Here is a 25,985-nt window from a genome sequence, read left to right on the forward strand (position 1 = left end):
ATATGGTATTTATTTTTAAATGCTCACTCTAATGGTCACTTACATGTTTTTGTTTTTCCCTATCACCTCAGGTTCCGAGTGGCTGCCCGAGGCATGGCTGCCTTCCTTTCAATTCAGGTTCCTTCAGAAGATCAGATCCGACTGAAGCCTGGCTCTGAACTACATTTGACCCCAAAAGCTCAGCAGGTCAGTACAGCTAGCCTGGCTCCAGGCTGCTCCCTCTCCACTCTGCAGGATGTCTGTGCATGGTAAGAGCTGAGCCCCCTTAGCTGCTCTTCTTATGCAGCTTGATCATGTCTAAGCCAGCTGCATGCCATGTGAGATATTAAGAACAAGGATCAGATGGTATAGTTGGCAGGTTCTTCACAGGGATCCCAGTTCATAAAATACCGAATACTTGTCACTGCTGGAGAGCTGCTGTTGGAATGAATCCCTAATGTTTTGCATGAAGCAGCACAGTGGGGCAGCTGAGTTCTCTGAAGGTGGGAAGTGCATTTCAGTGAGGTGCATTTCAGGGTGTGTTTGGGTCTTCACCTTTCCTGTGGCCCCAAGATCTGGGGCATTGGGATGCTGCTTTAACTTCCTGAGAGTCACCTGGGCTCCCTTTGCCTGCCTTCCAGTAGACTCAAAGCAATGTCTTCCTGCATGTTCCTTACAAACTTGCCATCAAGATTTTCAGACTTGAAAAATGTCATCTTTTTATAAAAGGATTAATTTTAGGCAACCTGTCATATTGTACCATTTTGGGGGTTAGATGTAAAAAAGGGTGGGGAGTGGGGAGAGAGAATGATTCCTGCCCCCCTTGGATTCCTGACCGTCGCTTAAACTCTGTTCACACAGCTCATAACTTGGTACCAAAATCCCTAGTTTATTTTCAGCACTAAGACTATATAGCCAACCTGGTGATTTATTTCTCAGCTTCTCAGTCACTTATCCTCAAAAAGAAAATCTTCTCTTTTCGTGTTTTCTGGACCAAGCAAATATCACCTCTTAATTGATACTCTTTAGTGTCACAGTTCCCAGACATAGGAGTAGGTGGAATTGGAGGACTTAACATGGGGTGGACGTGCCCCGGTTGGGAGAGGATGCCTTCAGAACCCTGGGGTGGGGGGCCCAGCTTGTCAGCTGGAAAATAAAACTCCCCATGCTCAGGAACTACTATTCTGATATTTTGTTTTTTCCATATACAGTCTCTTTCCCTTTCTCCTAGGAAGGAAGGAAAAATTAAAATTATGGAATAGAAGAATGTTTTCCTTATTTCTTCCTTTGAAAAGAGATGTGGGGACATTTTCCTTCCTCAGTTTTGGGTCATTTGTCTGATGGAATAGGGGGAAACTTGACCTGTGCATTATGCCTATTCACCAATTTAATGACCTTATCTTTTACCCTCAGCAGCACGTAGCAGCTGGTTTCCTTAGAATTTCATTCAATTAGATAGTTGAATATGTCATTTTGTAGCCTAAGAACAGACCCAGCAGCAAGTTACACAGGTGTCACATTAACAAGGTGCATCTGTGGGTTCTGGTTGGCCTCTACGAAGAGAGGGGTAGCTGATCTGGTGGGGACAAACCCACAGGTGGGACTGGGAAGAATGAGGACAGGGCCTACTCTGGAAATGGGTGTGGCAGGTGAGGAATCCCTCAGTAAGACTGGCCCGGCTGCTGCAGTGGCTCCTGGCAAGGCAGGGTTGTGAAATAACAGCACAAAATAGGGGATAAGCTTGGGTTGTGGCCACCTCTGGCTGTGTTAGTCAGCGCCTGCCTTCTGGACTCCTTATTCTGGTTCTGTGGGCTTCCCTCCCTCGAGGCTCACAGTGGGACCAAATACTGACCTGTCACAGTCAGGTGGTGTGCATCTGTGGGGTTAACCCTCTGTCTTTCATGTCTTTTAGGCTCTGACTGCTCTTGAATCCATGACACTGAGTAAGCAGTATGTTGAATACCAGGATCAGATTTTGCAAGCTGCCCAGTTTATAAAGCATCCTGGCCATTGCCTCCAAGATGGGAAAAGCTTCCTGGCTCTTCTCGTTAACTGTCTCTACCCAGAAGTGCATTATCTGGACAATATACGGTAGTAACCACAAGGCTCCGTGACAAACCCCATCACTGTTTATGTTTACATTTAACTTTGCTGTTGCACAAATAACTTTGCTCACTTTCATTGTAGAGTTCAGTTTAGCCACGGAATGGGTGACTGGAGATGCAATTGGGAGGCATTAGGTGATTCCGTGTGTCCGTGTGTCCCTGTGTCCCTGTGTGTGTGTGTGTGTGTGTGTGTGTGTGTGTTTCACTCTCTGGGGACTTTTTAGTTTTTATGTTCATCCACAACTGAAACTTACTAAGTTCCACTTGGGTACAGAGCCACTCACAGTTGCCAACTGTCCTCATCTCATAAGATCCGCAGAGGGAATTTTCATGATATGTCTCCACCTCTGACTCCCCTGTTTTATTTAAACGTCAAGATTCCTGTGCCAGATCTGACTGCTTTGCGAGTCATATATAACCCTCACTTGAACCCCATTTGTGTGCTTTTAGTGTGAAAAAAATCAACCCTGACGATTTCTGTATTTCTCAAATGTGGGGAAATACACAGCCTAAAGGTATTATGTTATTTCTCTCAGAAGGGAGATAAAAATGCTGAATTAAAGTGAGCCATGTGAAAAACTTGACACCTTGATCCTGATTATAGTGGACAGTAGAGATGGTGACGTGTCTGCTTCCCCCTGGCTGTGTATCCTCATGGAAGAGCCTCTGTCTGAATCAGCGTGTCAGGCTGGTGCTTTGTGATGAGCGTGCTGGGCACACTCGTGTTTTATTTGGTCCACATGGCAGGGTGTGTAGAGTGCTGACTCTCTCCAAAGAGTCCAGAGTCGCTCCATGCCCTAGGGTCCCCTCATTCAACTCACTCCCTCGACATTGAAGTTTGAAATTCTTGATGGACACCAAGGTTGCTACCTAAAGGCCCCACTGTTGAGCAGGGGACTGGGGACTCGCCTCTCCATTCCTTGCTTGCTTCTTCCCTCCATATTTAAACTCAGATAAAGCTGGTGGACCTGCTGAAACACTTGTCCATGGAAACTGGGCCAGGTCAGGAGAATTTCTGAAATCTGTCTTTTTGAGTCGCCCTGTGCCTTCGGCCGCCCTTGACAGTCATTCATTACCAAAACCTGTCTACAACGTTGCCTCATTGGTGCCTTCTTCTTGCTCATGTTATTTCCCCCAGGAATTAGTCTGAAAATATTTGTCAACATAACTCTTGGCTCAAAATGGATTTTGTTGCCCAGCTTTCATAATGTGTATTTGTTGGTTTTGTGCAGCCCTACAAAAATACCCCCAAATGCCTAAACATTCACCAAAAGCTCTCAGTAGAGAGAGAGGGATATAGTGAGCAGACGCAGAACTCCTCCCATATCCCACATATCCCCCGCATCTGGGAGTTTGTAGGAACTTTTCTTTTTTGTTGGACAGAACAATTCCACCTCACAGACATGCCTTGGCACTCTGATAAAGAAAATCTCTGTTTAGCGTTCGAGTTTCGTAGGCCACAGAGAGTCATCTCACAGTGACATGTCTCAGCTTTCCTTGTTTTTGCTTCTCTCTGCTTTCAAAATCAGTCATCTTCTTATTCTACGTATGTGAAAATTTTAGAAGCTGCGGACAGTTAAATTGGCCAATTTGGCAACAATGATTTTATGACAGGAAATAATTTGTGTGCTGTTTTCTTTGAGGAGAATGAAATTATTGATATCCTCAAATGTGAAGTTTTTGAGTGACAGTATGTACATTCTAAAGAAAATTATGATCAAACTGTTAATTTTTGAAAGTTTATAATATTTAAAACATATTTAGTCTGTAAAGATTTTAAAAAATAAAGTCGACCTTTGGTTGTAGCTTCTACGAATCTGAATTTCAGGGCTTCTTCACTAACAGAGTATATCAGAGATTGATGTTGATGTAGATTTTTATAACTAATGTCATATTTACCTGACCTTGTAACTTGAGTTGCAAAGATGGTCAGTAAAACTGCTTGCACTTCTTCATGCTTCCTGTCAGAAGGTTTGCTTATCTCATAGGTATTTAAAGAACATGGCAGTGCTACTGTCATCTCTGGGGACGGAAGGCCCTACCTAGGTCATCCTGCCCTCTGCTTGCAGGTAACAAGTCTTTGCTTGAAAAGATAGCCAGCCTTCACAGAACACAGGGCCACAGTCTGAGAGACAGTGACAGGTGCTGCATGTCAGCACTGGCACTGGGCAAGACCAAGGCCTGCTTGTGGGCTGAACAGTGTGGAAGGTCCACACCCTGGACTTGTCTGCACAGTGGCTGGCCATGGCATCTGGCTCAGATAAGGACGTCTGATGCTTTTTGGGAGCAGGAAGGAGGAGACAGAGTGTTCTGCTCCCAATGAAAAGTGCTGCTCCCATCCTTACCCGCCCTGCAGTAGAGTGGTCAGAGAGACAGTTCTGTTCCCCCCATCTCCTGGCTCTACTGACTAGAACAGGTGAAGGGCAGAGAGCTGGGAGCCACGGGCCATGGAGGCAGGAAGGTGCTGCTGGATGTGTCTGCACAGTGTGACACTGGCAGGTGGAGCTAGGTCCCACTGTTTCAGAGGTCCTGCACACTCGCCCTCAGCTCTGACGTGTGGCCGTTTTTGTTCAGTTTCTTGGCTTAGTCTGTGAATACCTCTGCCTCCCCAGGGTTAAGCCTGAGTCTCTGAGACTGGAGGGAATTATTGTAGAGAATGCAAACTTATCTAACCTCCTCCAGTCAAGTGACAGCCTTGTTACTCCTGAGTAGTCACGAAAACCAGTGTGTCCATATTGTATAAGTTAATCATGTCTGTGCCTTTGTGTTTGAATGAAAGGTGGTAACACCATTTTTGTGTGTGGGGTTTTTGTTCCTAAAATTAGTTGTTTCTTCTGGAGCTGGAAGTAAATGTCTAGAATAATCAGAATTTAAAAGTCAGAAGGAGCATTCACACACCGGGTGCCCACCGCTCGCTCACTCAGTGGGATACTCAGCCTCCCCCACCTGGCCAGTGGCCACAGGCCAGCCCTTGTAGGGCCACGCAGGCTGCTGCTGGCGGGTCACATGTGGTTCTGCTCTGTCTGACAGCCAGGTGTCTCCTGGAGAGGTTGCCGGTTGGCTGTGGACCTGCCTGGCGCAGTCCAGGCTGGCTCCATCTCTTGCTCCCCTCTCAGCACACATTTCCCTTCCCGTCACACCTCCGACACCATGTGGCCCCATCTCTTAGTCCTTTCCAGACTAAATGCCCCACAATCCTTAGTTTTCTACCATGATGTCCCGAGGGCTGCCCCCGGGGCACTGTATGGGACTAGGTGAGGCACCTAGAGCACAGTTGAGGAGGTTGGTAATCAACAGTGCCAGGAGAGGGCGCTCCTTCGCCTTCTCTGCCTTGGTGCCTCCCTCTCCTCATCCTGGCCCCTGCCCTGGCATGTCATGCTTGAGGTCAAGCAGTGCAGTTCACTCCTCTGGACACTTGGGCAGCATTGGCTGTAGCTGTGACGTATGGTTGGCACATTAAACACATTAAACTCGTGGCGAGTTCAAACTATACCTCGGTTTAATATGAGTTGCTGCTGAAGACTGGTCTCATTGCATGGTTGTGAGGCAGGTCTCACAAACAAGGTGCTCCACGCTTAGTCCTTTACTGCTGTCTACCCTCCATGTTGGAAGCGTGTCCCTTTCAAAAGAAACATCCCCCTACCTTGATCTTCCATTTGCATCTGGGTCATGCTGGGTAAAGCTCTTGACCTATAGTCAGGCCCTAAGACTGACTTTGTTTCTCCACCATGATATTCGTATTCTGGACCATCCTGTGACCTGTGCAGCTGTCTCTGAGGTTCCCTTCACTTTGGATAGCTTCCTGATTTCTGATGAAAAAAACTTGAAAAAAATTACTGATCCTATTTTGGGATAATGAACTTGCTAAGGAATGTTGTTGATTATAACTTGTTTTTAAATGTACCAATGTGATCTCTCACTGAGCACTGAGAGTTAGAATTTATTTTTCTTTCTATGGTTGAAAATCACTAAAGTTGGAGACAAATACTTCAGTGTGTTCAACTTTTTCTTCCCACATGTCTAAAGTGGCCTTTAAAAACCACTACTTTATTTTGATCATTAAATGTGCAATATTCACTTCTTATGCCTTGTTCAATGTTTTACATGCTTGTACAGAAGATGAGTTTTTATATCATGGTGAGAAACAGGAATAAATAAGAATTGATTAAGTAAAATTCTGCAAATAAACTACATTCAGAGTCAATTTACCCATGGTGGGCCTGTCTCATTGTTCTTGGCAAGTTTGTTGGCAGGTCATCTTTTTATACATACATCCATGAAGAAAAATTTTAAATTAGTTTGTAATGGCTAAGATCTTTACTCTGTGGTGTTTACTACACTGGTGAAGCCTCTAATTTCAAAAAGAATTGGCGTGGACCAGAGACTGTCAGAGAGATCAGGAGACCCCTCACAGTCTGTAATGTGGCCTAACCTCTGTAAGAGGTGGGGCTTAAGAGCTGCACTGAGGCTCCCCCTGCCTGAGTGGTGTTCTGGTGTGAGGGAGGGAGCTGCCAGCAGAGGGCAGCGCCCCAGGGGTTGCTAAAAGGGTCTACTCTGAAAATGGGCCTTCAGTATTGGAATCCCAGGGAATTTCTCCTTAATGTTAATTTTCATGGATTTGTAAGACACGCCTAGAATGGGCGGGAGGGGCTGCACATTCCACCGGGGATTATCATCAATTTGGGATTAACCAAGGATGAGACCTTCTGGGTGTGGGTGGGTCTCACGTCCTTCTCTGAGTTGGGCTGCTTTCCAGATAGAACCACAGGGTTTAAGGGTTGGAAAGCGGCTCATGAGCAGACTTGTTTTCATGGGTGCTGTGCTGAGGGAACAGAAGGCTCCAGCCTGTACCCTGTACCCCCTGGGAAGTCCAGTCATGAGAACACCAACTCATCTTGGTCATTTCTTTCCTTGACTTTGTGGCTCTAAGAGGAGAGTGGAGAGTCCCAACTGCTGACCCAGCCTGTTGTCCAGGTCTCTGGCTTTGCTTGCCAGAGGCCTGAGTGTCCTGAGAGGGCTGGAGAGGGGAGTGGGGGGCATGTGCTGTCCCTGAGGGGTGGGGCAGAGCAGCTTCTTTATCAGGAGGCCAAGCAAAGGCTGTTTAGACTGTGTACAGGTTGTTAAAGCTGTCCATGAACCTGCTTCCCATGGCCACGGTGATCTGAAACCACTCCATCAGAGTCCATTCCTGCTTCTTCCACTCAAGAAGTCCTGCTGTCAAGTGAAATCCTGCAGCCAAGGGCACCAGATCATTAGCCAGCTCCCCTGTACTCCGGGATAATAATGTGAGCAATGTCAGGTGCCCCGGAGAGCAAGTGTCCAACTTCTGCTTGCCTAAGAGTCACCTGGGGTCAGCTGGATCCTGGTTATAAATAACAAGGTCAAGTCGACATTTGGAGGACTGTTGGGGAAATCTGAATCTGGACCGTAAGGTGGCATTACTGAATTACTGTTAATTTTCTCAGGCGTGGTAATGGTACAGAGGAGATGGAGGAGAATGCTCTTGTCCTTCAAAGGTGTTTAGGGTAAAGGATTGTGATGTCTGCAGCTAATTTGCAAATGGTTCAGTCAAGCGTGTACACACACACACACACACACACACACACACACAGAGAACACACAGAACCCACACAGAATGTGAGTAACGGAAATAGTGATGTGTGGGTGAGCATCTCACTTTTTCAAGTTTGTTGGTGTATGTTTGAAAATGATAATAAAAGGATGGGGCAAAGCCACTTGAAGAATTTGTTTAAAATGTTAGTTACTCTGCCCTGAGCTTGTGGTTCAGTATGTCCTGGTGGTGCTCAGACTGGGCATTTGAATAAACTCCCAGGTGTTCCTGATGCAGGTGTCCCTTGGAACTCACCAGGGAGACCCTGCTCCAGGCCCAGGGCCCAGCCCAGGACATCCAGGCTCTGAGATGCAGTGGTCAGAAAGTGAAAGCAGCCATGGCAAGTAGTACGAGGGGCTCGGTGCCACACTCACTCCCTTGTGTGCCCTGAGTCCCTTCTGCTATTCTCATGTCTACCCCTTCAGCCCTGGCCACATCCTGTCCCTACCCTCTGGCTCTGGCAACTTCCAACTGCTTATACCATGTGGTATCCAATTTCCTGGTTTTGCTCCGACTGTCCTTTTGTTTATTTTTATTATTTTGTGTGTGTGTGTGCGCTAGGGACTGAATCCATGGCCTTGTGCATGCGAGAAGGCAAGTGTTCTACCAACCAAGCTATATCCCAGCCCCTGTCCCTTTGTTTAGAATGTCCTTTTTTCCTACCCCCAACCTCCATTCTTCTATTTACACAGCCAACAAGTTCTGTCCCCAGGTAGATTTTTCGAGAAGGCTTCCCCAAGATAGGGCCAGTTGCCTTGTTTACGTGATCCCACAGCACCCCTCCCCCCCCTCTCTCTACCCACACATAATTTTCTTTCTTCTCTTCCTTGTGGTGCCGCGGATGGAACTCAGGGCTTCATGAGCACTAGGCAAGTGCTCTGCCACTGAGTTACGATGAGGTTGTGTTACTCACTAGCTTGAGAGCTTCTGGAGTCTATCCTGTTCCCAAATGTCCTCCTTCCAAGTTCCACATGGAGTTCTGCTGCCTGGTGTCTTTAGGGTGAACTGGGAAGGTAGTCAGTTCTGGCTAATGAACTGTGATCACCAGTGGGAGGCCCTCCAGGGGGTTCTTTTTGCCTCTGACCCAGCAGTCCTCAACATCAGAGGGGACCTGAGTCCCTGAGTAGCAACACAGGAGCAAAGCCCACCTGGCAGTTCATGGTAAATGCATAGCTTTGGCAAGAAACAAAGCCTTATGTTTCCAGCCACTGTGATTTTAGGGTATGTTACCACAGCACAACCTAGCCCACCTGACTGAGATGCCTTTGTGTCTGTTTATTTGTTTAGGTAGTGGGTATTGAGCCCAGGGGCACTTGGCCACTGAGCCACATCCCCAGCCCTTTTTATTTATTTATTTTTATTTTGGGAACAGGGTCTTACTAAGTTGTGCAGAGCTTCACTAAAGTTGCTGAGGCTGGCTTCAAACTTGTGATCCTCCTGCCTCAGCCTCCTGAGCCTCTGGCATACAGGTGTCACCACCATACCCACTGCCACCTTCATTTTTAAGGTATCCCTAAATACCTTACCCAATTCGTAGCACGAAACAGATACACAAGAAATAACTCCTGTCAGTTTTCCTTTGTTGTAAAACTGGCTTCAAAGACCAAGAAGATGTTTTAATACACATCTCTCCTTTGTCCCTAACTTCTTCCCTGGTGATATAGAACTTTCCAATGGAGGTGCCTAAAAGCATCTCTGAGCAACAAGATACAGATGCCAACTCTTGTGACCTGTTACCAGCTAAGAGAGGCTCCTTGGTGGATCCCACGTTACCATGAGCTGCTACCACCCACTGACCCTGGTGAAGGCTCTGGTGTAGAGGGAGCCTGGTAACATGCTGCTCTCAACCTTCAACCCTTCTCCCTTGCCTGTGGCCCTTCCTCTTGACAGCTTACCTGGATCCTGCTCCTGCTCTCTTAATAGTACCAACAAATTCACACTGTAGTGTAAATAGGGAAGGCAGTACCCTTCCCTCTTCCCCCACAAAATCATCCAGGCTGAACTGGGGCAGATGGGACAAAATTGCCGTTGCTTTTGGACTTCCCACATCCTAGGAGGAAACATGCTGTGGAGAGAGGTCAGCACTGTCATGAAGCCAGATTTAGACAGGCATCCATCTGTTCAGGTAGGTAAATGGAGTCAGGTCGGATCAAGGAAGCCAATTTGAATGAGTCCCTGAAGTTGGAGACTGTCCCTCTGAAATGCCTTCCTCCACCCTCTCAAGATAACCTGCCCCTGGGCCAACCTGTTGCTAAGGTAACCTGCCCCAGGAAGTGCCCCTCTCTACAGGGAGTTATAAAGTTGTTAATGTGTCCTGGGCTGCTCCATCGGTCTCTTCCCCTGCCCATCTGCTTCTCACTTTTTGGCATCCCACAGAGCACCTCCTGGCCTAGTCACCCATAAGCAGGAAGGAGAGAGATGAGGGGAAGAGAGCAGAACAAAGGAAGCCTGGGACATATGAAAAGGGTAAAACCCCTCACTTCGTGGAATACCAGGATACCAGCTATGTCCCCCTTCTCCAACCCAGAGAAGTCTAGGATACCTCTTTTCCATTAAATCCTGCTTTATGTGTTTGCTTCCGCGTGTTCTCTAATGTCATTCTTCAACATGTGAAGAAGCAGGACTCGTGGATACCAGCGATATCAGTAATTGGGTTTTTGTTTTTGTTTTTCCTTTTATGGTACTGGGAATGGAACCCAGCGCCTTACCATGGTAGGTACGTTGCTCTATCACTGAGCTCTATCCACAGCCCTTTACTTCTTCCTTCCTTCCTTCCTTCCTTCCTTCCTTCCTTCCTTCCTTCCTTCCTTCCTTCCTTCCTTCTTCTTTCTTTCTTTTTCTTTCTTCTTTTTTTTTGCCCTTTACATTTTTCAATTTTATTATTTTATTTTAAAAGAGTTTCACTAGGTTTAGACCTCAAACTTGCTGTCCTGCCTCAGCCTCTGGAGTGGCTGGGGTTCCAAGCACGGGACAAAATGCCTCTTGTAGCTTCTTAATTCATGGGTATCCAGAGCTTTCCTTGGGGCTTCCAGCTTTCAGTACCTGAGACAAAAGCTTTCAGATGCTTTGAGAGAACGGTCTTTGATTTCCTTTCCTTGGGGTCCCAGCTCGAGGTAGCAAGAGGTGGGCAGAGGGTGCAGGACAGTCACAGTGGAGATGGAAGAAGGTAGGACTCCAGGTCTTCCCATGCTACCAGGTTTCCAGAATTTGCTCTTCCTCTGGCCACAGTTTGCACACCCTCATCTTTTGTTTTCTCTTGTGGGCTTTGTTCCCCACAAGGCTGCTGAGAGGGCCACATTCATTCAGGAACTCTGCACATCCAAAGGCCCACACCTGAGATAGGCTCATACTCTCCAAAGTCCCATCACATCTAGCCTTGTCCTCAGGCAAGCCCCACCTTCCATCTCCCCACCTCCACTTGTGTCACCTCTGTCCACGCAGCCACACGGACTCCTCAGATTCTTCAGATCTTGCTAGACCTACCATTCGGGGGGGGGGGGATGTGGTTTACCCTGTTAAGCAGTGGATAAGTTGAGACCCAGTGAGTGGAAGAAAGTGCCCTGGTCCACACAGTAGTTTGTCGACAGAGCAGGATGGAGCCTGGGCCTCCAGACCCTATGGTCTGTTTCCTGTCCTAGATAATTAAGGATGAGGGGAGCTGTTCTGGAAGTTTCCTGCTGAGGTTCACATGTACACACACACACGCTTTCAGAATGCTTGCTCCACTAGAATAAATATCACAGGGGCTCAAAGATGTTCAGTAAAGGCCACCTTGGGGGTCACCTGGTGGGGGCTGCCTGGGAACCAAACCTCATGCTGGCCTTCACTTCGTGTGCAAAATGATGCTGGTGGCCGAGGGGCTCCTCATGGGGAACATGTGGCAGCTGTTGGGCCCCGGGGGTTCATCTGGCTCAAATTTTCATAATTGGATTCTTGAGTCTGGGGCCTGCAGACAGGAGAAAGTGAACTGACCACCCAGTGAGAGGCAACTAGCAGCTAGGATCAGTCTCTACCACCTCCAAGTAATCTCTTCAGAGGCTCCACAAACCAGCTCCATGTCCCTGACCTCCAGACCCTGTATCCAAGTCCCTTCATCTTTCCAGACTTCTGCTGGAGATATCCTGGCAGGTATCTCAAACCTCCAAGGCCTCCCCAGCTGCTCCTCTTCCCTATCACCTTGGTAAGAATTCCTGGGCTCAAGCTCCAACCCCGGGTGTCCTGGCTCCCTCTCTCACATGCTGCTACCCCGTCCTCAAGCAAGCCTCACCTTCCATCTCCCCACCTCCAGTTGTGACACCTCTGTCCACGCAGCCACATGGCCTCCTCCCTCCTTGTTCAGTTGGGGCCATTCCTGCTGAAACTATTCTCCCAGACCATCCAGAATAGTACCTCCAGCCCCACCTGCCCACTTCACATCCATGCTCTGGCCTCGCTGCCTCCCTTCTGAGTCCCAACTGTGCCTTCCCATCGCCTTTTCCCTCCTCAGATTGCCCCAGCCCCTGCCCTCCTGGCTCCAGCCTCCAGCTTCAGGTTTCCTAAGAGCCACATCCCCAGCCCATGGTCACCCTGTCTCCGAGGGCTCAGCTTCACCACTTCATTCACTTTTTACAGCCCTTTTTTGTAGTCTAACATGATTTGTGTATGTGTTTATTAAAATTCTCCATTATGGAGCGTGAGTTCAGGGATTTTCTCTCTTTAGTTTCCAAATCAGTGCTTGCTACATAGGGGGCACTTGGATGTTTGTTAAATGATTAAACAACAGCTGGCTTCCTAATTTAGGGGACTTGGTTCAATAGTACGTTAGCAAAAAAAAGGGGGGGGATATGTGACAGATCAACACTGCAGGAGATGCTTGAGCATTCAGCTGGAGAAGGGGCTAGGCTCATCTGAGGGCCTGGAAGGACTGTACCCTACCCCCACCAGCATCCAGCACAGGGTACCCAGTATCTAGAACTGTTTTTTTTTTTTTTTAATACCAGGAACTGAACCCAGGGGCACTTAACCACTGAGCCTTTTAAATATTTTGTTTAAAGATAGGGTCTCACTGAGTTACTTAGGACCTTGCTAAGTTGCTGAGGCTGGCTTTGAACTCGAGATCCTCCTGCCTCAGCCTTCCAAGCCACTGTGATTACAGGCATACACCACTGCACCCAGCTAGAACTCAGTTCTTTCTTCCTTCAACACAGGGCTTCACTTGGGTGGACACCACAGAGGACAGCATGACCTCTGGTCAATGTCTTCCTAGCTGGGATTCCCAGATCTCTCATCTAAGCCAGATCCTAAAACTTCTAATGACATTTTGTGTGGGAAGCCTTCAGCAGAGGGCCTGAGAGAATAAATGTCCCCATGGTGGGATTGCCTGTTCCAGAATCCTGGCGGACTATAAGACCAAAAAGCCTGGAGGTGTCACTCCTCAGCACCATGGACAGCAGGCGGGAGGCGGGGCGGCTAGAGGAACAGCTCCCTGATCTATCCAAAGAATGGTGTGCTCTACTGAGGCAGGCTGTGAGGTAGGCCCAGACCCTGGTTGGGGACTCTGGCCCTTCCCTTAGCCTGTTCTTTCTCCTTGTGCTACAGTCTGAGAAGCTGGCACCCCCCTGGCCAGTGGGACCAGGTGGGGTGAAACAGGGGAGGCAATGAGCACACTTACCTCGGAGGGGTGTCCTGGGTGACCGGGTGCTCTGTGTGGGGGAAAGAACAAGGAGTTATAAGTATGCCTGCAGCATCCAGCCTACATGCCTACACCCACCCCCCACTACACCCCACGGTGTAGAATGGTCCCAAGGAGACACGTGGCAGACAGCAGAGGAGCAGGGTGTGGGGAGGTGACATGAAGCCCTCCACCTGAAAGAGGATCACAAGTAAAGAAGGAAAATGACAGAGTGAGGGGCTGTTCACCAGAAAGAAAAAATGATGACTTTCTAAGCACCCCCCCCCCAGCATAGGCATGAAATGCTTGGTGACTTTGCAGAACCAGCAAGAATGCCAGGATGGCCACAGCAAGGACAGCAGCCAGGTAACGGTGGCAAATTTTGGATTTCTTTCCCTACATTTGGAGGCTAGTGCTATCAGCCTGGGAGGACTGAGAACCTGGGGACACAACAAATTTGTCACCCAGCTCAGCAGCAGTGTGGCAGCTCTCTAGAGACCTGCCAGTTCAAGTTGCCAGACTTTTGCACATGCTGTCCCCTCTGCCAGGTGCACATTTTGCTCCTTGCTTTCCGAGCTCATGTGTATTTAGATTTTTTGGCTTGGCTCCCACCTCACTTCTTGGGCAAGTCCTTCCCTCCTGGCCACACCAGAATAGAACACCATCCCCTGGCTTCTGCGTTAGTGGGATCTAAGTGATCCCTCTCACAGTGCCCTGCAAAGCTGTGCTGACTCATCAGTCTCCCGTGGGGGGCATCCCAGCCCCATGCACCCCAAAGCTGGTTCTCAGGATGCTTGTAGTAACACAATGGAAGGTGCCTTCTGGGAAAGCCTGCGGCTTAAGGGTTTAAGGTGGTGGTAAAGCGGCGACTCCAGGGCCAGACGTGGCTGAATCTCTGTATCAGTGACTCCAGGTAAAAGGCAGGGTACTTAACCTTCCTAGCTGTGAAATCCGACTCGCCCTGGCTCCCACCTCCTGGGCTCCATGCAGGGAGAAGAAAGCGAGCCTAAGCACAGGTGCAAAATGGACGTTCTGGTTGTGTCAAGCCGGCTGGTCAGCAGGCCGATCTCGCCTGAGGGGACAGCCCCAGCCCGCCCTCTCGCACCTCCCCGGGTCTTTGGCACACCCACCTAGCCGGCGGCGGGTGGCGAGAGCGGCCAGAACGCCCAGCAGCAGCAGAGCCTTCAGGCCCAGCGCACCCAGCAGGAGCGCGATCGCCGAGGCCCCGGTGGCGCCGCGGAAGCGGAACAAGTAGACGCTGGCCTCCGCGTGGCCCAGGCTGTTGGCGGCCGTACAAGTGTAGCGGCCGTCGTGGGTCAGCGCGGAGAGCTCGGCAGTCACCCGGTAACCGTGACTCTGTCCCGGCACCGCCGCGGAGTGGTTGCCCAGGGCCGGGCCGGACCAGGCGAGGGCAGGCGGCGGCTCCCCTTCAGCCGTGCAGAGCGCACGGAAGGCGTGCGTAGGGCTCGGCAGCACCGAGATGTTGACGATTCGTGGTGCGCCTGTGGGGAAGGGAAAAGGGGGACGATGTCACCGGTCACGGAGCGGCGGCCCAGGGGAGAGGGAGAAAGCCTAGTGCAGTGACAGAGAAGCGGGCAAGAGGCACCCCTCCCTCCCGCGTGCCCTTAGGACGCCAGTACTCTAGGAGTGAGGTGCAGGGACCTCAAGGAGGACATGTGGTCTCCTGGGTGCCAGGATGCCAGGCTCCCAAAACAGCTGTAGCCTTGGACAAACCATTCCATTTCTCTTTGCCTCAGTTTGTCCTTGTGTAAAACGGGGATCGTCAATAGAACCTGCCTCGTGGGGTTGTTGAGATTTAGCAAATCCATACTTGTGGCGTGATTGGACTAGGGCCTGGCCTCGTAGCAAGTGCTCATTAAATGGTCATTCATTATTGTCCTAGCGCAGGGTTGGTGCCACAGTGGAGAGCTACTGATCTAGGGACCAGGACCTGCTTCAGGCATCTTTGTATCTTAATCTAGCCAAGTGCCAAGCACTTGGCGGGGGTGGGGGGGTGGGGGTGGGGTCCCTGTGCACCTCTTGGGAGGAGGAATGCGATGTCCTTCAGTGCAAATCATTGCAGCCCTTGTCATAGTGAAGATTATGGTTCTTCCTTTTTCTCTTCCCTTTGTCTGCCAGTTTCTGGGGACACTCACTCTCTGAGTTGCATTACATTGCTTATTCCCGGGGTCCCACCTCAATCCTTTCTGCGAACAAAATTTTGCATTTCTGACAAGTTCCCAGGTCGCCCTTAGCCACTAAGTTTTGAGAGCCCCTGGGGTGGATGAGCGGGGACAGATCTTGTTGCCTCCCTGTCGCAGCCGCGTGCACGCCGCAGCAGCCGGACTGGGAAGGAGAAAACCATTTGCCCCCATGTGGCCCTGGCCGCCCGCCAGCCTCACCCGAGACGCGCAGCCAGACCCCGTGGCGGCTCTCGTAGCGGTCGTGGACGTCCCCGGAGAACTCGATGCGGCAGAAGTAGCGGCCATCGTCGGCCAGCGCGAGGCGCTCGACGCGCAGCGACAGGTCGTTGTGGCGTGGGTTGCCCAGAAGGCGGAAGCGGCCGTGCAGGCTCAGCGCTGTCTGGCAGAGTTCGCTGCCGCGGGCCGCCGAGCACCGGAACACCTGCGGGCCCGCATAGGGCTCGCTCGCGCGCCAGATGGCGGTCAGCGGCCCGTCGTAATGGCGGTGCGGGTGCGTGAAGGTGCAGGGCAGCACTGCTGCATCGCCCGCCACTGCGCTCACCTCCGCCGGCACCTGCATGGACCAGCGCTGCGCTGGCGGGCCTGCGGACCGTGGGGAGCGTCAGGGTGGCCTGGGACCCATCCCCAGTCTCCAGAGCATCTCTATCCGCAGGGCCCTGGAACCCCAGGACTCAGGAAGCACCTTCCCCTCCCCCAGGGAACCTGGCACCCCATTTCCTGACTTGAGAGGAATCTCCCCAGCCTGTACTTCCATGACAGGGACCCCCATCCTCTTCCTGGGATCATCTGCCTCATTCCTGGAGGTCTCCACCTCGGCTACAGGCCCAGTGCCTCTGTACTCTTCCCTTTAGCTTTTCCCTGACACCTGCTCTGTTGTGGAAGTCCTGGTTCTCCGAAGTTACTACAGAGTTGCAAGATCCCCAAGATGGCGATAAGAGGAAAAAGCACTTACTGTGCCCCTCGGTGTGGAGTAAATTCCCCGTAGTATCTCTTTTAGTTCTCACGAGTGATCCTAGAGGTAAGCATGATCATCCCTGTTACATGTTGTTAAACTGAGGCACAGAGAGGTTAACTGAGGTCACACAGCTAAGCAAAGTTGGCATTCACACTTGGGACTTTCTTGCTCCAATGTGCACTGTAGTTCACTAGAGGCTTGGGGAACATCTGAGAACACCAACACTCCCTGGGAGGTCACTGCAGCCCTTGACATATTTACCCTTCTGGATTCTCATTCACTCCTTCTCCTCTTTCCTTTGTCTGCCAATGTTTTGATGGGTTGAGCCAGTGGACAGTATTCCTCTGGAATTCAGGTCAACCCGGTGGACTGTGCCCTGACTGACTTCCCAAAAGGCTAGTCCCCAGGCAGGGAGCAGAGAGGCTGGAGTAGCAGCTGCTCTATTGACCCGTGGCCCTATGCATGTGCTTTTGGACTGTTTTCCCACCTCCCATCTTATGAACACTGAAGAATGTAGAGCTGAGCTCTGTCCCCAGCTGAACCAGGACTGGAGAGTCCCAGGGCTGTGTGTTGAGGATCAGGTCAGGGGTGGTGCCTCCGTTAGGAGGGAGGGAGGGAGGGAGGATTCTAATCCTGCCCAGCTAGTGCCCTGGGGTGTGGCACACAAAAGGGACCTTTAGAAGGAGTGGTATTGGGCATTGCAGTTTACACAGCTCTTTCACATATACCTTGCATGTGACCCTCAAAGCACCAAGGGGGAGAAAGGGGAGGAAGATTCTGTTACAGTCACAGAGGTAGCAAGTGGGAGAAACCTAGTTTTTCAGACTCCAAACCCAGTGCTCTTTGCTCTTTGATGTAATTTAGCACCACTCACTCCTTGGTCAGGAATTTCCTCAGCCCACTTGTTGCAGACCACCCACCAATGAGTAACCTAGAGGTGAAGACATTCTTCCTGCACAGAACCAACATCTATATTCACCCTCAGGGCCGCCATTGCTGTTTGGAGCATGCACATCTTCCCCTGGGATCTCACCCCAGCCATCCTGTATCCATTGTGACTTCTCTTTTCTGATGGAAAAGTCCCAGTCCTTCACCTACCCCTCAAGGAGTCAGTGTCCTGACCCAGGTGGCTGCCGGGCTGTGCACCTGCACAGTGATGTAAACCCCACAGTGCGGCTTCAGGCTGTGGGAGCTGTGCCTTCAAGAAACCCTGTGGGCTCACACCCACTCACCATCAAGTACAACCACAGTGCTTCTTCACGGAACCTGTTTGGGGGCCTAATCTCTTTCGTTCCGAACTAGGGGAATTATATTTTTTCATCCACGTGGAGGATTTGACATTGATCCCTAGAAAGAGCTTGTTTGCTTAGTGGTTCATAATCAAAGGGCTGTGCCTGCTGCAGAAAGTGTCTCCCCAGTCTTAAGGCTCTGGCCTGTCTCAGTTCCCTATCAACTGCCCACTCCCTGTGATCTCAGCCTCTTCTGATCTCTTGCATCTTGCAGGCATTGAGGATCCAGGCACAATCCCCTCTGTATTGTTTGCTGAACATTTGTCAGTTCGGCGAACATTTGCCAATTCGGCCAACATTTATTGAATACTTTCCCACTCCATGTCAGGCACTGGAATATGAGCTGCGGTGCCAAAGATGAACAAGAGACCTTGTCAGCCTGCTAGAGCTCATGGCTCAGAAAAGGAGACAGATCTGTGAGCACGTTATTAATTCCATGAGCCTGCCAGGTGTTCCATGGTGAACCTGAACAATGTTCCTGCTGTCTGAATGTGGTTCCTGGCCCATTATCACTCATCCTCAATTTTTGCTGAGTTGTCCCTGCAGAAGGAGACCTTTCCTGAGCCCAGACCTGGCTCTGGTGTCTTTCCCCTGTGCCTCAGGGCTGGCATGGGCACTTTCTCAGCCTAGACATTGCCTGTGTATGTTTCATGCCTGGCTCTGTGATGCCTGCAAGAAGCTGTGGAAGGGCAGGATCCATGTCCCTGTGGTCTTGTTTGTGTCACTGTGGTCCAGCATGTGGTCCTCCATGCTGAACTGAATTGCTATGACTCAGCAGAAGGGAGGGGGGCCATGGTGGAAGGAGTGGGTGGGGCAGTGGAGAGGGGGTATGCAGCTACTGGGTTGGCAGGGATTGGAGAATCCATGAGAGAGGAGTTGTGTGTTTGCAGAGCCTAGAGAAAGGATGGCATGTCCCTGAGCCTGGGGGTGGCATTCTAGGAAAAGGGAACAGCAAAGCAAAGCTACAAGGCACAGAGGACACAGAGGTTGCAGGCAGGAGCGGGTAAGGAGGCCAGACAGCTGAAGAGTGGGGGATTATTGGGAGATTCGCTCCTCACTTGTTTAAAATTCACAGCTGCCCCATGAGATGCTATGATCAGCTCCTCTTTAGAGAAGGGGGAACTGGGGCTTTCATAGCCTGAGTTACTTGGCAAAGTTATTTCACCTACAGGTAGCAGAGCTGTGGCTCGCCCCTGGGAAGCTCTGTCCCCTTGTTCACGTTCTTGCCTTAATCCCTGCATCCCGTTGCCCAAGGCCTGGTTTGAAAATACTCTGCAATGTGGCAGGCCTGGACCCGCCCTCCTGGCTGGGTTTTGCTCCAGGAGTGGAAGGGGAACACAGAGGCCCTTTCATCACCGGTTCTGACCTTGGCTCCTGGTAGATGTGTGCTTGGTGTTTGCCTGCTCACAGGGTCCAGAGAGGCAGTGCCTGTGCTGTCACTTACACAGAGAACTTTGGATGAGCCTGCTCCAGGGATTCGAAGAGAGGGTGGAAAGGCCCCAGTGGAATTGCCTGGGGAACAGAGGCATTTGCTTTAGCAGGAACCCAAGCCTCCAGCATCTAGTGACATTTACCACTGCCTTGGGTAGCTCATGCCAGCTTCTAAAACAGGGCAGGGGGGATTATTCATTTGGAAACTTATCGTAAGGGACCATATAATCTGTCTGCCTCATGTCTGTCAACCTCCAGGGGTCAACGGGAGACCCACATTCTCCCAGTTGTCTAAAATACTGCCGCTCTGTGGTGGGCCAGAGGGATGGTGGGGATCAGGACAGCTCTGGCACAGCTGGACCTAGGAGACCATCCTCCCTCTGGCCATTCTTTCATTAGACTTTTATCAAACACCTGATCTATGCCTGGCACTGGTCTGGGCTCCTTCATGTACTGGGTAATCACTAGGCAAGTTCCTGAAATCCAGGTTAGGGTCCCTCTGCTGCAAAGTGGAGGACATAGCAGCATCCTCAGAGGACGAAGAACTGAATGAAACCACCTGGGTAGATCACCTTCTTTGTCTGTCTGACACGGCCAGGGTGTTAGTTCCTTTCCCTCACTGGAGAGTGTTCAAAGGAGTGTGAACAGAGTAGGGAAGGGCTGCTAAGCAGAGACGTGCCCAGGTGATGCATGGGGTTCAAAGACTCAGTCCCCACCTTGTCCTAGAGCAGCTAGAGTGAACAGCCTGGTCCTCATCCTCTGCTCACCTGCAAACTGGTCATATAGTCAATTAATTATCTACTCCATCACATTTACTGAGAGTTTATTGTCAAATATACTGTGCTGGGTGTCGGGGATACAGCTGCCATGGCAATGCCCGCCTTAGTATGTTAACAGTACTCTCTGCCACTGCTTGTTTTTAATGTATACACAATTCTAACTAGTTTATTTATGTTTCCAGCCCAGGGAAGTAGAAACTGAGAAGCTAGAAGGTGGTTTTGGTTTGTAGGAGGCAAACCAAACCATTGAAGGCAGCAAGACAGGATGTTGCCACTCACTCAGAGAGCAGGGGGGTCAGTCAAAATAATGAAAAGATAGCCTGGGACATAAATGATAAAGTACAGTGTCAAAGGACTGTTGGAGATGAGCCCGAGTCACTATGACACTGCAGAAGGCTACTGAAACTGGTGCATACGTGATGACCTGAGTCACTATGGGAAAGTTTATTGTCACAATATGCCTTGCCTTAGTTGTGTGTCCCTTTGATGGAGTGTCAGGGCTTTGACTGAGGCTCTGGAGCTGTCTTTGGGGACCTTAGCTATGTTGCTGTAGCCCTCTGCCTCAGAAGACCCATTTATGCAATGAAGTTTCTAGATGTTTAATAAAGTAACTTTCAAGTCTAAAAATCTGTCTGAAAGCCAAATCTGGATAAAATGACAAGGAAGCACATAAAATATTTTAGAAATATGTCTACATAAAATAAAGACTTTTAGGTACTTAAAAATAAGCCACTAGTGGCTGGGCACTAATCCCACCAATTTGGGAGGTTGTGAGGCAGGAGGATCATGAGTTCAAAGCCAGCCTAGGCAACTTAGTGAGGCCCTAAGCAACTCAGTGAGACTCTGTCTCTAAATGAAACACAAAAAAGGGCTGGGAATGTGACTTAGTGTTTAAGTATCCCCAGGTTCAATCTCCAGTACCAAAAAAAAAAAAAAAAAAAGGAAGAAGCCACTAGCTAGCCAGAAAACTCAGCTGCCCAGAAAGATGCACTCACGCTCACGCCCACCCTTTCATAGCCATTAACTAAACACTCCATGTGGCTCCCTGTGTGCCTCCTCCTGACAGCTGATTAAACAGGAACAGAGCTCCCACATAATCACAATGGTGATTCACCTAGGGAAGAGTTGGTTAGAGCCCAGAGCCCTGCACCAGAGGTAAGAAGGAACTCACCTCTGGAGGAAAAAAGAACACAGCTACAGAAAGGGAATGGGGGAGAGCCACAACTGGAAGGGATCAGAAATAGAAGCCTTGGTTTAGGCCACAGCTGACTAAAGATTTCCACCAGTGCTTGGATGAGGAAGGAGGCAGGAATTTGCCTCTCTGTGGCTCACCTGTGGGGTGGCAAATGTAGTCACACTTCCATTAACTACAGAGGAAGCTGCTTATTGGTTTCATGGCAAAGTGGAGTCAGGCAATGTCCATGCATCTTTTGATTTTTTTTTTCTTTTTAGTACTGGGGATTGGACCCGGGGTGCCCTACCACTGAGCTACATCCTCAGTCTTTTTTATTTTGAGGCAGGGCCTTGCTAGTTTGCCCAGGCTGACCTTGAACTTACAATCCTCCTGTCTCAGCCTCTTGAGTAGGTGTGTGACCTGGCACCCTGCTCTTTTGATGTTTTCATAGTGTCTAGCATTGAAGAACCTCCCTAGGGTATCACAGAGAGGAAATTGAGCCCCATGGTGGTCACTGTGGGACAATGGCTAGAGCAGTGGGTGTCCTCACAGAATGGCGCTATAACAAGAATTAGGTCTGCTGGGGTAGGCTTTATAGCACAGTTTTCTGGAAGGAGCAAGTTATGGATTTTGAGGGCAGGGGAGGGATAAGGCCAGGTGGAAGTCACTGACTGTGACTCCAGGAGAGATGATGTCCTGGTACTCAGAATCAGGCCCTTCAAAAACCTTCTGTGCTTCAGTGCTACTACCCCACGGTTGACTTTACCCAATATGACAAGCTCAACTATCTGTAAGTGTCCATCCTTCTTGAGGTTACCTGGGCAGCCAATGGGTATTCTGGGGAGTAGATTTAGTGGTGGCTTCTCAGACATTGTAGAATCTGGAGGGCGAGGAGAAGTGTTTTGGGGCAAGGATCCTTGATCATCCTGACCATCAGTATTCACCAGTGTGGGTCCCTGGGGCATATGGTCTTTCATTCTATTTCTTCCTGTCCCTCAGTTTGCTCTCAGTGATTCTCTCCTGGGCTTATGGCCTGTCAGGATAGGTTATCAGTGGAGAGAAGGTGAATAGAGACTGAAATAGAGACCAGAGGAGAGAGGAGGAAGGGGAAGTAGGAATTCCATCCCTCAGTGTAAACCAGACCCAGGAAGTTCCAGGAAGGGGCGAGTGTGAGGGAGTGGGAGTGAAAGCCCTAGCTGGTCCTGACGGCCCCCAGGGTGAGCCATTGAACTCCCCTTGAACTCTGGACTCTCTAGCCATTTGGTTGTGGACGTGGATGTGGCCTGCTACATGAGCGGATGAAGATGCAGTCACAGGCTGCCCATGTGTCCTGCAGCCAGTGCCACCACAGTGCTGCCCTTCAGAGTTCTGAAGGGAGGCCCTGCTCTTCTTCCCTCCTCTGCCTCCCGGGTAGGACTCCGCAGTTGAGCAAACCTGCCCACAGTGGCTTTGGGAGCAGAAGAGCCTCAGTTCATTCAACCCTCCCATTTCCTCCTGGCCCCATGACAGCAGCCCATCTTCTCCCTGACCTTTCCCTGCCTCCCAAATAAGTGCTGCCAGGTCCTTGGATGCCTGCTGCTATTTCTCTTGCCATTTTGATTTGTTTTTCTGCACTAATTCAGAACTGGTAAAGTAAATAGCTCTTAGAACCAGGCTTTATCCAACCCCGGCTCCCAGGTAGGTGGCAGGATAGCTTGAGGAGCTGGGTGTGTCCTGAAAGGACTCCCTTCACATTCAGGCTGTGATGTTCCAGCAAAGCCACTTTGGTTTGCCAAGATGCCCTGAAACAGGAACGAGACTCCTCTCCTTGCAGGTCATGGCAAAAAGAAAATAAGCTGTTCGTCAGTAACCTGGCACAAGGGGTCCCCGAGGATGGCAGCTACCACACCTGCATGTATCACGGGCTTGTGGACCTCTGAGGCCTCCAAGCTCACCGAGGTGGTCACAGCTGCCCCCTACTCTGAACTGCCTCACCTCTCCAGTTTTCTAAAATGAATTTGGTGGAAGTGAGAAGGGTAAAGACAAGGGAGGCGATGTGGGAGCCCCCTGAAGGTTAGGGTGTTTGGATGGAGAAGGGTATGGAAAATGGGATTCCTCCCGCTTCTCTTTCATCAAGGTTCTACCCCACTCTCCCAGACATGGACAGGGCAGTGACTGTGACCAGCAGGCCCATGTTAGCATGGCACCTGTGCATAGGAGCTCAGTGGCTTGCACGTGGCAGTGGAGACATGGCCTGTGTCCTCTAGCTGAGGCACGTGGGGAGCTCACAGGTGAACAACACAAGGACTTCAAGAAATGCAGTTCCCGGGTCACCCTGGTTCACTGGCCTCATGGTTCTAACAGCGCAGTGGCTGCTGGTCTGTAGAGGAAAGGGTTCTCCTCAGCCCAGCTGGCTGCGGGCGTGGGTGGCCTGGCCTGGCTCCTCTTCTCTCCACACAGCTAGAGCCGATGTGTGGTTTGGTTTTTGTTCTTGAACACGTAGCTGCCCTATCTGTGCCTCCTCTAAGTATTTTTGTCTTTAACTGATTCGCCGCAGCTGACCCTCAGCAGGAGGAAAATAACCAAACTGGAGCCCAAAGCCCCGCCTCCCTCTTGCGCTGTGGCCTCTGCCCCATTTTGCTGCTGCTCATTGTGCAACTGCTGGGCCCAGGAGCTGCGTGGGGCCTTCGTTCTGGATCCAGTTATCCTGCCTTGCACCACCATGAAGTGGCAGGGACCCCATTCCATGGGGCCCAGGAAAGTTAGACCACCTACCACAACTCACCACTGCTGAATGGCAGAGCCAGGATTGTAAGTGGTGCCTGACATCAACACTTGTGTGCTTAACAGTGCTCCTGTCTGCCAGTCAGGTGTGAGCAGGGACGCCTTCTCCACCTCCACCCTCTTAGTGGGACCATCCCTAAATCATCCCAGAAAGATGACTGAGTTAGGTCAGCTTGGGGAAAGAGAGCCCCTTCCTGATCTCTGTCCCTGTCATGGGAAAGTGACAGCGTGTGTGAGTGGGGAGAGGAGCCCAGAGCCACACACACCTGGGGTGGGTTTCTATCCTGGCTCCACCCAGCCTTTCTGTGCTTGTTTCTTCAACTGTGAAAAGGGAACATAAATAGCTTGTTTCTCGCAGGGTCACAAGGCTCATGGGAGTTACTGAAGCAAGCAAGCACCCAGTACTTCCTAAGAATCACACATCAGACCAGAACGGGACTCCACACTGTGTTAAATGCTAAAGAGGAAGGCACAGGAGCTTAAGGCCTAGGAATTTATCATCAGTTGTGAGACAAGACCCCATACTGAGAATGTTGATTGACAGCTCAGAACATCGCAATACCAGGCCATACACACAATAGCACACAGCTAAGTCCAGGAGCATAGTGATGGGAGGGGCATCCCAGGCTGGGGCTGGGGAAAGGATTAGGTGTGGAGAGAGGGGCTCACGAGAATGGCCTTTGTATTTATCTCCTCAACTGCAGGCATCAGAATCATTCAAGAAGGTGGCTGCTAATGCAGATTCCCAGGCCCTGCTGTCTGATATTCTGATTCTGCAGGTTTGGGAGGAGCCAGAGAATCTGTATTTTAAGTAATGCCCCTCCCCTGGGATTCTGATGTAGAGGGTTCCTGTACCCTTTGAGGAGCAGTTCCCAGGGACACCAATTTACAGAGCTAAGTGACATTGCTACCTCAACCTGCCAAAGGAGTTCCCACTTACCTCTTGGTGTTCCTGCTGGGGAGACAGGGTGGCCTCCATCACTGGCCCAATTCCCCACATAAAATCATACTCCTTATTCCACACTTCCCCAAACAGCCACGAGCTCTCCTCCCCCTGTCTTCGGGGCTGTGCCCATTAGGACATAAAACACTTGGATGACAGCAACATCCAAAATTTGTTCAGCTCCGTCTTCCCCATTCCAGGCCCATTATTCCCCCAGGGCAATGTGTGGTATAGGTGGCCTTTGTTCCTGGGGGGGACACCGAGGCCCAGAAAATCAGGGGACTGCCTCGAGTCACCAGGAAACCTAAGGCAAAGCCCTGATTTGAACAATTCTCCTCTGCAGACCTGGAGGCTGTGGGAAAACCCAGCATCCTTTCAAGCTTCAAGAGAGAAGAGCACAGCTAAGATTGTCTACTCTGGACCTGAACGATAAGTGCAAACTCACCCACTGGGACAGCAAGTACCAAGCAGGCCAGGAGTTGGAGGGACCCTTCCATGTTGCAGCATCTGGAGACTCAGCAGCCCCACACCCAGCCAGGCCCCCAGTGAGAACCTGCTTGGCACGGGTGTGGCCACGGTAGGTGGGGATGGGCACGGGGCTGCAGGCCCGGCTGGCTCTGGGAGCTGGAGGAACTGGGATGAAGCAGCCAGGCAGCCGGGGGTGTGATTAGACTGGACCCGTGCAGTTTAGTCATGCGGAAAACCAAGAGGGGAACCACTGGATGGTTTTCCAGCACAGGAAACAGGGAAGTGGATGGGGAAGCAGGGGTCCTGTGGCACCAGCCCGGGCCTTTCCTTCCTTCCTGCCCTCTGTGCCTATATTTTAGTGCACCATATGGGTTTCGTCTCCCTCCACCTTCTTTTTTCTCCTTTTTCACTAACAGAGAGATTTGGGCAAGTTATCAAAAAAGGGGAGGAGCCTGCTAACATAATAATTCGGTGACCTGGAGCTAGGGAAAGTTGTCGGTATTTACAAGAAAAAAACCGGTCTAGGTGATGATTCATGTTCATGACCAGGGGCCCCTTGGAGGGTCTTCAGTCCTAGAACAGCACTTTTAAAACCTTAATGGTAATAGGGATCCTTTGGGGATCGTGTTAAAAT

General features: G+C 50.5%; 2 protein-coding genes across 2 annotated transcripts in view; one reads left to right on the forward strand and one right to left on the reverse strand.

Annotated features, from left to right (window-relative positions):
* Positions 1-6,277, forward strand: part of Epg5 (ectopic P-granules 5 autophagy tethering factor) — a 99,636-nt gene extending 93,359 nt beyond the window's left edge. Inside the window, exons 43-44 of the mRNA XM_026398607.2 lie at positions 72-186; positions 1,892-6,277. Of these exons, the coding sequence (XP_026254392.2) occupies positions 72-186; positions 1,892-2,074 (298 nt within the window). The 3' untranslated portion in view covers positions 2,075-6,277. The remainder of the gene's footprint in view (positions 1-71; positions 187-1,891) is intronic.
* A 5,282-nt stretch (positions 6,278-11,559) lies between these two features.
* On the reverse strand, positions 11,560-25,380 carry Siglec15 (sialic acid binding Ig like lectin 15). The gene is made up of 6 exons (XM_026398613.2): positions 25,329-25,380; positions 16,502-16,561; positions 15,748-16,131; positions 14,476-14,847; positions 13,346-13,376; positions 11,560-11,641 (listed from the first exon to the last, which is right to left on the reverse strand). The coding sequence occupies exons 1-6, from the start codon at positions 25,378-25,380 to the stop codon at positions 11,560-11,562; spliced, it is 981 nt and encodes a 326-aa protein (XP_026254398.2).
* Positions 25,381-25,985: the final 605 nt, after the last annotated feature.

This window comes from Urocitellus parryii, chromosome 13 (genome assembly GCF_045843805.1).
Source record: "Urocitellus parryii isolate mUroPar1 chromosome 13, mUroPar1.hap1, whole genome shotgun sequence".
Taxonomy (NCBI): Eukaryota; Metazoa; Chordata; class Mammalia; order Rodentia; family Sciuridae; genus Urocitellus; species Urocitellus parryii.

What these genes read in the sequence shown, in the direction of transcription:
- Siglec15 (XM_026398613.2), bottom strand. Translation starts at nt 25,380, where the DNA reads ATGGAAGGGTCCCTCCAACTCCTGGCCTGCTTGGTACTTGCTGTCCCA. An exon ending in GGTCTGGCTGCGCGTCTCGG is followed by an intron (nt 14,848 to 15,747) that starts GTGAGGCTGGCG and finishes CCTTCCCCACAG; the next exon opens with GCGCACCACGAATCGTCAAC. An exon ending in ACCCAGGACACCCCTCCGAG is followed by an intron (nt 11,642 to 13,345) that starts GTAAGTGTGCTC and finishes TCCTGTCTGCAG; the next exon opens with GCCCCAGACTCAAGAATCCA.